At 38.1% G+C, this 11,664-nt stretch overlaps 1 protein-coding gene across 1 annotated transcript; it reads right to left on the reverse strand.

The window, feature by feature from the left end:
• Positions 1-697: 697 nt before the first annotated feature.
• LOC132054493 (large ribosomal subunit protein eL43-like) lies at positions 698-8,776 on the reverse strand. The gene is made up of 5 exons (XM_059446491.1): positions 8,664-8,776; positions 7,517-7,556; positions 1,270-1,358; positions 1,052-1,134; positions 698-976 (listed from the first exon to the last, which is right to left on the reverse strand). The coding sequence occupies exons 1-5, from the start codon at positions 8,664-8,666 to the stop codon at positions 913-915; spliced, it is 279 nt and encodes a 92-aa protein (XP_059302474.1). The 5' UTR covers positions 8,667-8,776; the 3' UTR covers positions 698-912.
• Positions 8,777-11,664: the final 2,888 nt, after the last annotated feature.

The raw sequence follows: 11,664 nt of genomic DNA on the forward strand, positions 1-11,664 counted from the left end.
TGCTGTATGTCTGGTAGGGAAAACAGATCACTGTTGGTCAAAGCTTGAATGGATATATTTCAAATGTCATTTATAAAAAAATATCAAGCTTGGATGGTTGCAAATTCTTATAGCGCGCACTAGTAGAGAGTCCTTAGATAAGTGGGAATTGAAGGTCTCTTGCTCGGCTTCCAGTCGTTCACCAGGCTAAGGATTTGTCAGCAACATATCATAAAATTGGACGTAAATTGTTTAGGCTTAATTTATAAGGGATCTAGCAAGTCAGTAATATTAAGTAACTTTACTTTGATACGTCGTTTGAGCACACTAAACAGTTCAGGTTTAAACCGTAAAAGCTTTTGCTCTTAAACCAGTGAGTCAAGAAAAAACATTCAATATGTGGGCGACGCTGACTCCTGATTATTGTATTTGTGTGAACCAAGTCCAATGAAGTATAAAAATAACACATTATTATATTCTGATGGAGTTCTCTTTAGATATATGCATCTTGAAGTTATCATTGTCAGAGCACCGGGTAACATTGGTCCAACTTTTGATATTATCTATAGATCGTGTTGAATGACGACCTTTTGAAATTGGGAGTGGATTCTGAAGATGTTAAATCTTTCCTTAAAATGGAGAGAGTGAGATTAATTTCGTCTTTACCACTCTAGAAACTTATATTGGTACATCAGATTTGAAGTTGACCGGTGCATCGCAACAAAAACAGCAAAATAAGATAAACCATATTAAAGGCATCCGGCTATAAACTTGAGTGCAACAATTGCAGAAATCATCTCGAGTTAAACTAGGTTTCTCTATACAGTAGACCAATGACAACTTGAGCTGGTTCACAAACATCAAAATGTCCACAAAGAGGAAAAAGAACTCTGATCTTGAGACCCAAAAGTTGTCATGAAAACGAACACGTGCTCAACTCTCAGTTTGCTCCCTCAGTCTTCGGATTGTGCTCCTAACTGTGACAGCACTTGCAGTACTATTGCAAAGGAAAGTAGAATTAGTTCACAATCAAACGAAAGGCAAAATAAGGACACATTCTAAGAGTAATTACTTCAATGTATAAGCACCGCGTGCTTTGACTTTGCCACAATCTTTGCAACCCCATATCCCTACTGCCTTTCTCTTCACTGCATACTGAACATAATAAGATATATCAGGCAACCAGCACGATGTCAAAACATATAAATAAATTGCAAATATAGAATGGAAATGAAGAAATACAGCACAAGTGTAGCAAATATCACATCCTTAAACCAGAAAATCATATACCTTCCCACAAAACTCACAGAAGTACTTGCTATGCTGGCTGACCTCCATCTTCTTAATCTGCTTTCGCAGACTGGCACCATAACGGGTACCTGAAAATAGACAGCAAATCAGTCAGGAATACAACTCTGTCAACAAATAAAAGCACATAACTTTGTTCAACTTCAAAAGAAATGCTAGATTCTCTTATATCAAAGGAAGATATGAAGATATAGCTTTTCATAAAACTCCCCACTATCGTTTTAGCCATAAGAGTATGGCAATCTATGACTAAAGCAAGTTCAGATAAGCACAGCTGATTCTTAAAGTTATCAAAATGTCCCAAACGGCTCAGTAACATAAACTGTCAAGCATAGCCCTATCTTGTGAGATCACCCTGGCATGAACTTTGTCAATAGATTCCTAGCTTTCTATTGATGTTGATTAGTTCTAGCTTCGTTTTTTTGTTGAGAGTTATCTTTCTGGACCGGACCCACTTTTATACCGTCTCCTGAGCACCTTTATCCCTGCATGTGCTTTCGGGGCTCAATCAAAAAAATCACTCGCTTGTGATTGACGTGGAACTTACATTTAGAAGTGCGTAGTCTCTTCGTATGAAAGGGAATAAAGGGTGACAAGATGAAGAAAAAGGACAACTTCTTTAAGTCTTTTTCTTTAGGAACTTGACAAGTATGGGAGATATATCGGTCGATTAATGTAGGGGGCGAAGGAGGGTCGGTCATAATTATTCCCGAATTGACATTTAATTCAGGTTGGGTATTCATTGCGGAGAAAGTTGGCCAGTTACCATACAAGTCCTACGCAAACGGGGAGAAAGATGGAAGAAAGCGGACCCGGCTGATAGAAACATTCTTATGCGAAGTGATAAAGAGCAGTAAATGGACCAATGCGAGGACAATGTCACAAAAGAAGATTTCTACATTGAAGAAGGGAGAAAGAATTTACATTAATGACGGCTCGACAAACCACGGTGTAATATTAAAGAGGAGCTTAGTAGGCTGTTGTTCGAATTTAAACGGGTGAACCGCCTTTATCGAGAGATTAGAAGATGGGCTAGCGACTTGGAAGCAAAGCCATGGTTTGAATATATATGAAATGGGTAATGGGTCTCTTCGAGTTTGCTTCAAGAGAGATTGCGGAAGCAAGTTATTATAGGAGAATGGGCTTGGAGAAATTTTAAGGTCAAGCTACAATGGTGGAACCCAAGAATAGGTGCAGTGGAGGAAAATAATAGACCAAACTCAATTTGGATTAGAATAGTGAGTTTACCCATACATTTCGAGGGTCTCGGAAAGTATTTAGAACCATCGGCGATCAACTGTGGAGGGTTTGGATGGAGACGAGAAGAAGAAACACGGCTAAGGAATCACCTTAAATGAGCTCGGATAAAAAGTCAAGGGTGATGGGTACGACATTCCGAGGAGATGGAGTTATTGAAGATGATGATTTTTGCTATACCATGTAGATTTGGACCGAAGCGACGAATAATGGTGGTTACGGAGAGTGCGAGATTCAAATCATTTTGCACATCGAACCAAACATAAATATCCGATGGATAAAGAGGTGGGTATTTGCGCACCTTTGATAGATGGAAGTGATGGGAGCCAGTGTAGGAGAGCACGGGGGCACGTGGACAGAGAGAGAGAAAGGCATGGCAAAAAGCAAGTGGCACAGGGTTTTTGGGTGCGATCTCTTCCCCCAAAACCAAGCCCAAACTTTCTTGTGGGCCTGTCGTCCAAAGCCCAAGCCAATGTTTCATTTAAACTAACAAGAAAGACATGTGAGGAGGCATGAGGGTCGTTAAAGGATTAAAAGAGATCAAACAACGGCCTCAAAAATTTCTACTAGCTTTCAATGAATGTGAAAGCACTGCGACTCCAACTCTTTAATCGAAACTCGTTGGAGAGAGGAAAATAAGTCACGTTCCATGGAAATGGAGCAAAAAGATAGGAGAGAATTGATCCCGCTCCTTACAAAGAGGGAGTGAAGATGCCTCGAGACAAAGGTGAGTGCCAAGCAAAGAGGATTTCAACTTACAACTCCAACAAATTCATGATGTTGTACCGTAGCAATGCATGTTCCAAATGATGAAAGTAATAAAATCAAAGCTACAAATTGGGTGAGAGGGAAATTTTGGATACAAGCATCAACTACGGAGTAACCATAGTAGGTCGTAGGGAGAGAAAACACAAGCCTTGCTCATGAAACTTGATGCAAGGAATTTTGCCAGTGAAAAAGATCAAGAAGGAGGAAGAAAATAATTGTCTCCCCAAAAGCGAGAGGAATAGGGAAAAATGGCGAAGAACCTTGATCAACCCCGAATGAAGAGGTAGAGGGAGTTAAGTAGAGGAGACTACTTGTCTTGTCTTTGAGATGAATGTCAAAATAATCACTTGGAATGTGAGGGACTTAACAAGATATCCAACGAAATCTTGTTAAGGCTGCTATGCAAAAATGGAAGGCGAGATGTTTATTGCTTTCAAGAAACAAAGGTGAACAAGGAGGTAGAGGCTATTGCTAAACAAGTGTGGCCTGCACAGGTGGATGAAGTGTGGTTCCATTGAAGGCTATTGGTAGTAGTGGTGGGATCACAATTATGTGGGATAGCGGGGTTTGGAGTGGGAAACATATAGAACTGGGCAATACTCTATTTCTATAAATTTGAATCGGTCGAGTGCCTTCGGTTGGCACTGGCAAGGTTTATGCTCCACATACAAGAATGGAAAAGTTTGGAATCTTGGGAAGAAATTGCGGCCTATCGAGTTTTGTGAAGGGTCTTGGGTAACTTTGTGGGGACTTGACAACTCCCTTTATTCATAGTGGAAAGAAGGGTCGTAGCACGATCACAAATGTGATGAATGATTTTTCCAATGATAGAATAAGCGGAACTTCTTGCATGATCCCCACTTAAATGGTGGGAGCTTTACTTGATTTGGGGAATTAATCACCACAAATGCGGGCGAGAATAGATAGATTCATATATTCTATGGAATGGGAGAAAAGTTTAAAAACATCGACAGAGAATTTCGCCTAGAATTGTATCGATCACGGTCTCCATTGTCCTTGAATGTGGGAACTTGGAACGAGAAGAAAGCAAGTTTCAAGTTTGAAAACCGGTGGCTAAAGGTGGAGGGATTTAATGAGTTGATCCGTAATCGGTGGAATGATTTCCCGGTAGAAGGGTGCCCGATTATATTTTTTGTTCAAAGTTAAGGATGCTAAAATAGAAACTCAAGGACTGAGCAAAACAACCTTTGGGAACTCACAACGGGAAGAACGGTCTTCTCAATTAACTAAGCGAGATTGACTTGGCTCGTGACCAAAGAGAGTCGCACGAAGATGAGATGATGATAAGGGCAACGATTGCCGAATTAGAAGAATTGGCTAAGAATGAGAAAAGAAGTTGGAGGCGAGAAGTCTGAATACAATGGCTAAAGTAGGGGATAACAATACAAAAAAATTCGAGAGAATGGCAACTCGCTACGAGGTATAATAACATAGAAATGATTGATGGTAAGGGGAGAAGGAAATAACGGAAGCCACAGTAAATCAAAATCAAAATGATAGAGTTCTAAAAGAAGCTTTATTCAGAACCGAAGAATGGAGGCTATCTTTTGAACTTGTATCGCCCAAAGATTTCACCGAAGAGAAAAGCTCGGCTCCAAAGGCCATTTACGAAGCGAGAAGTTTTGCAAATTGTAGATCATTGTGATGGTGACAAAGCACCCGGGCCTCGATGGTTTCACATAGAGTTTCTCCAGTACGCATCTTTGGACAACAATAAAAGATGAACTAATGTTGACTATCCAAAACTTCCATCGTAACGAGTTTTTGAGAAATCTTAATGCTACTTTTATAGCTCTTATCCCCAAGAAGCATTGAGCGAGAGGAACTAAAAGATTTTAGACCTATAAGTCCGATTGGGGGGGGGGTGTCAAAATAATCTCCAAGTTGCTAATCGAGAGGTGAAAACGATTGATGGATAAATTGGTGGATGTCCACCAAATGGCTTTTCTTGAAAGGAAGATAAATTTTGATGCGGCTTTGCTAGCAAATGAGTCGATGGACTCTAGGGTGAGGTAGAATACTCCAGGAATTCTATGTAAACTGGATATAGAGAAGGCTTATGACCATGTAAACTAGAGATATCTCTTGAAGATTCTCAAGGATATGGGATTTGGCAACAAGTGGTTGAATTAGATTAAATTCTGCATATCCAATGTGAAATTTTCACTTATCATTAATGGAAATCGAAGGATTTTTTAATTCTCAAAGGGATCGAGAGAGGAGATCCTCCCTCCCCCTTCTTCATCATTTTAGCCATGGAGGGGCTCAATCACATGATCAAGAAAGCAAAGACAAACGGTTGGATGAAGGGTTTGAGGCTCTAACAACAAATAGGGTCATGCCATGGAAGTAACCCATCTGTATGCATGATGCTCGGTCTTTTGTGAAGCCGAGGTATTACAAGTCAGGCATCTAAGGGTATTCTTACGATTTTTGAAGGTATTTCGAGCATGTAACTCGGCACAAAAGCCATCTTTTTCGCGGGAATCAAGTTGGGAACCTACGGGAGATAGGCGAACTTAGGTCGCCAAGTGGAATCTCGCCCACAAAATACACAGGCCTTCCACGGGTGCTAAAAACAAAGAATTGGAAATTTGGTGTGAGGTCTTTGGAAAATGTGAAAGGAACGCTGCTAGATGGAAGAACCGATATCTGTCTTTGGGGGAAGAGTGACACCGATAAAATCGGATGGATGGTCTTCCTTCTTACGTATGAGCCTATTCCAGGTCCAAAAAAAGCATTGAAAAAAGTTTAACCAGCGAGAAAAGTTTCCTCGGCATGGGAACAAAGAAAAGAAAGGTCATAATCTGGTGAATTGGGATGATATGACTCTTAGTAAAACCAGAGGTTTGGGGATAAAGAACTTAAGTATACGGAATAGCCGTCTACTTACTTAAGTCATTAGCTATGGAGATTCTCTGCTTTCAAGATAGGGCCCTCGGAAAAGATTCATTGCACATAAATATGGTCTTCTAAATCAGTGGACATTTAGAAGTTGATGGAACTTTTGGGTAGTGTGTATGGAAGACAATTAAAAGGTTGTGGCCTTGCTAAATAGTAAAATGCACATAAAAGTGAGGAATGGACTAAAAACAGATTTTTGGAATGAAAAATGGATAGGAGATACTAGTCTAAAAGAGATGTTCCAGTACTTATACATCATAAGCCTTCGTAAAATGCCTTCGTCTTTCAATTGTGGAGCAATCAAAGGGTGGAACTTGATTTTTAGAAGAGCGCTCTGAACAATTGGGAAATAGACGCAGTAACAAACTTGCTTCGATTTTAGGTACCTTCCGGGGCACTTCAATTGGCCCCGATAGACTGTCGGGGAGTCGTATAACAAGGGAGATTTCACAAGTAAAATCTTGTTATTGGAACATGAATAGCAATACGGTAATGCTAGTAGATTGGCCTTGGGAACTAGTACGGAAGGTCAAAGTTCCTCGTAAGGTTCTTTTCGCTTTACATGGTTGGTGATGAAAAGCATGCCTAACTCGTGAAGTGTTACGGAGAGAGGTACTCGTATTTGCTCAAGGTGTTTTATGTGTGGACAAGAAACAAGAGATCAATGGTCACCTATTCCTACATTGCAAAAGTACCGAATCCCGTGGAGCATGTTCTTATGTTTACTTGGAGTGAGTTGGTCATGCCAAAGACCACTTTTGAACTTTTGAGCAGTGGAAAGGAATTGGAAAAAGAAGATCTAAGGAGAATCTGTGGGAGAATATATGCAGCATTTATCCGGTGGACACTATGGAAAGAAAGGAATGCAAGATGTTTTCATGATTATATAAAGAAAGCACTCAAAAGATCAAATGAAGTGCTTAGTTTACTTTATTTTTTGTAAACAGGATATGGTGGGGGAAGTAGAATCTTTAGTTGATTTTATAGGACATCCGTAAGCTCTAGTTTTTTTGTTGTTGTTTCGGGGTAGTTTGACCTACTAAGGGATGTAAGATTATACCTCATCACCATATGATGAGTTTTTTTGTGTGAATACAAAATTACCTTTACTTAAAAAAAAAAAAAAAAAAAAAGAGAGAAGTCGAGATCTCTTCTTCTTCTTCTTTTTTTTTTTTTTTTTTTTTTTTTGAAATTGGAAGTGCATGAGCCTTCATAAAGATCAAGATGGTCATACATAAGAAATGAGGTAATATAAGGAACAATAGTACACAGTACATACCATACTTGCCAACTATTCCAGCCTTCTTCGTCCTCTTAGTCTCCAGCAAAAGGTTATCAGCTTTACAATTCACATAGAATAGCTTTGAAATGGATTACTTAGAGAAAAAACATGAACAAAATGCTATCTACACTAGCTCAACTAGGTCTAACATGTAATATTTGACCTCCCAATCCAAGCAATCTAACGGGTTTGGATGTAACATTTGAGAAGAAAAGGCAACAATGCAAAAGGATCTATGTCATGCGCATGATATTGTTTGCAGTGTCTCAATACATTCTTCCACCTGGTTCATATATACTTTTTTTTTGTTTTGATACAACACTGTTCATACATACATGGTTCAATTCTATATTTTCCCTTATGTAATTCATCTTTTCTCAATCTTGAAAAACTGCATAATAATTCAAATATAATTCCAACAAAGCCAATTCAAAGACGAATGTTAAGAGACTACATACCCCTAGATAGGAGGGCATGGAGGTCGAGGATTAGGGTAGAAGGCTAGGAATACGTAGATACGAGTTTGCTTTTCTTTACCTGTAGGATTAGTATTATTTCATCTTTTTATTATTTTATTATTCTCGTATTTCTTATTCTTATTACTACTTGTTGTCTCTCCTGCTTCAGTTTTCATACTATCCTGCTATTATTCTTTGCTTATGTTTTTATAATTGTTATGCGTCTGCTTCTAACCTCTCTACCTGCCAATATAGGGGTAAGGTATGTGTACCAATAATGGGATTACACTGGGCATGTTGTTGTTGTATACCCCAATATGGCATATCCAAAGTAGCTAACTGATTAGGTTGGTCAACCATTACTCTTCTCATCCAACTCTACACAGTTAGTTTTCGGATCTTCTTTCAAAAGAAGAAAAATTGATTCATGACCTAATAACCGAAAGGGGTGAGTCATCTCTTTTCGAGATTCTTTTCGATTGTAAGTACTAGGCATACAACAAGGGTGGAGCTACAATATTAAGTACGTGTTAGATAAAACCGTTTAGCCCTTGTATTTGTATTAGAAAATCTATCCAATATGTATCAATAATTCTGGTGAATGGTAACTAAAACAAGTTATGGGTTCGACGCAAGTTCGTAATTCAAACTTCCAAATCATGTTTAATAAACAGAAAATAGCGTACCATAGTTGTTGATGGAGGTCCTCAAACTTGTGATGGAGTAGCTGTTAACAAAAGAAGATGACAAAAGAAACCCTAACTGTCATTTTCGCTCACCATTTTATGTCTTCAGAAAGTAATCAGCTTGGGTCATTTGCACTTTTGTCCCTGTTTTGTGCTGGTCTTTTATTTTGTCCTTCAAACTGGCTGGTATTTAATTTTTAACCTTCAAAATAGAGAGGGCATAAGTTATGGATAATAATATCTGCAAGTTAAGTGCCCTTAAAGAACTTATGCTAGGTATAAGTTCGATTTTAAAAGACAAAAATTAAAGACCAGCAATTTGTGGGACAAAAATTAAATACCACCCTGAATAAGCACAATCGTTCAAATTCCCCCGTGAAATTCTTTTTGCATCAGTTGGTCGCTGGAAAATTGGGGATCAGGTAGGGATAGGCCCATTTGGATGATGTTCCGACTGAGCCTAATTGTTTTTGGGGAAATCTACATAGTGTAGAGAACATTAGGCCTTATTTACATTTAGTAGCTATACTTTGCCCAAACTACATCTCATAGCTAAATCTTGTATGTCAATTACGCAAGATAACTAGTATAGTAAAATTATATTGTATTTAGAATTAAAAACTATTTTCTCTCTATTCTCTCACAATCTCCTCCCATTTTCCTTCATTTTTTCTCTCCTCCGTCACCTCTCTCTCTCTACAAGCCGTCTTTCTACTCCGACAACCACCACGGCCGCGGAACCGAGATAGCACCACGGATTTGCCACCACGCCCTCCCGTCTCCCACCACGAAACCACCAACCCGACCGTCCTCACCTGCTTCTCAAATCTCCACCCCTTCTCTCGATCCCTTGCAGCCATTTCGCCATCTCCGTCAAACCGGCCGGTGAAACCTAGCTCCCAAACCAGCCGTCTCCTCGATTCGTTGAGTGTATCTCTGTCAGATCATCTCTCTCTCCCTTTTCTCGGATACCGAGATCATCGGAGCATTTGTATTCATTATTTTTGAGTTTTTTGGTTAATTTTTTAGATTGTATTCATTTTTATTGTTTGTATTCGGTTTTTTGAGTGTTTTTGTTAATTTTTAGTGTATCTATGTTTTTGTATTCAATTTTTAGTGTATTACTGTTGCCTTCACTAAAAAAATTTGTATGCAACAAGTTGAATACAATATTTTTTGTATTTATGTTGTTTGAATACACCGATTTTTAAATACAATAAAGTAAATACAATGTAAAAGTAGCTATAGATGAATACAACCGAGTTGAATACATTTGACATGAATACGAAATTTGAGTTGAATACATATGACTTGAATACGGTGAAAAGAATTTTTTTTGAAATTTTTTTATTCGTCGTGTTCGTGAATGCTATTTAGGGCCGTTTTATGAATACTGATGAGCCATTTTTTGAATACGGTGGGAAAGCGTAGCTACGCAATGTAAATATTTAAAATCGTAGCTATGGCAAATTTTAAACCCCCAAAGTGTAGTCATTTATGTAAAATTCCCTTGTTTTTAGGCCTCCAAGCATTTTTTTGGGGAAAAGTCACACAAATACAACTTTTTCAAATGATAATTAAAAAGATTACAACTATTTTTAAAAAATTACATAAATACAACTTATTCAAAATTTTAACTTCTTAATTACAAAAATGGAAAAGGGCTAAATATAACCCTGTACTATTGAAAAAGGGTCAAATATACCCCTCGTTATACTTTGGGTCTAAATATACCCCTATAGTTATACTTTGGGCACAAATATACCCCTCCACCATTAAAGTTGACCAAGGTTAATATTTTTAATGAAAAAAATGCCATGTGGCATGCCACCTCATTGTCCAAATCCAATTTTAACCCTCCCTCCTTCCATGTCATCTTTCACCATTTGCACCTCTCCTCCACAACTACTACACCACTATACCCACCATCATTTTCGCAACCTCTCCCACCCTCCAACCTTCTCGCTGAAACGTCAACTTGACGGATGTTCTAAGTGTGCAACTAATACAAATCTAACGAACAAATCAGCACTAAATTTTCTTTGCATTGAATAGAAAATGAATAGCATAGCCCGAAAGAAAAAATCATTAGACTTAAATTCCATCAAACCCCTCCTCCGCTCAAGAAATAATCCAAACCAATAAAAAATCTTGATGTGAACAAAATCAAAACACTAACATAAAAGAATAATCACATAATATAATAGCACTTGGTCCCACAATTTTCCTTCACTTCCATAGCCTTTTAAGTAGTATTATCTAAAAAGAAATGAAGCTTGGGACTAACTTTAACCCCCAATTGCCACTTAACTAATACCAAGACACTCTTAATGCATTTTAACAGAAGTTCTTTTGTCGGGTCTAAATTCTTTTGTAAAAAAGAAGGTGAACTAATTAATGTCCATATTCGATTAAAATTGGGTTGAATTGAGTACGAAACAGTAGTAGCTACAAGAATTAAAGGACTAGGGGAGAAAACGTAAGTAGTATAAAAATGTTTATACCTCTTCGAGGAATTTAAGTCGAAAGTATCGGCAATACGGCAAGTAAATATGGTGATAGCAAGGAGAGAAAGTGGGAATGCTAAAGCAAATATATAGCCGTTAATTGGGATGAGTCATTTGAAGCATTTTGATTTCTTCCACCTTTCAAGTTTGTGAAAATGGTGGTGAGTATAGTGGTGTAGTAGTGGTGGAGGGGAGGTTCAAATGGTGAAAGATGACATGGAAGAAGGGAGGGTTAAAATTGGTTTTGGACAATGAGGTGGCATGCCACATGGCATTTTCTTCATTAAAAATATTAATCTTGGTCAACTTTAATGGTGGAAGGGTATATTTGTGCCCAAAGTATAACTGTAGGGGTATATTTGAACCCAAAGTATAACGAGGGGTATATTTGATCTTTTTTCGATAGTACAGGGTTATATTTGGCCCTTTTCCGTTACCAAAATATAACTTTTTTACATTCCTAAAATATTAATAATACTTAATTTTAGGAGTTA

This window comes from Lycium ferocissimum, chromosome 4 (genome assembly GCF_029784015.1).
Source record: "Lycium ferocissimum isolate CSIRO_LF1 chromosome 4, AGI_CSIRO_Lferr_CH_V1, whole genome shotgun sequence".
Classification (NCBI taxonomy): Eukaryota; Viridiplantae; Streptophyta; class Magnoliopsida; order Solanales; family Solanaceae; genus Lycium; species Lycium ferocissimum.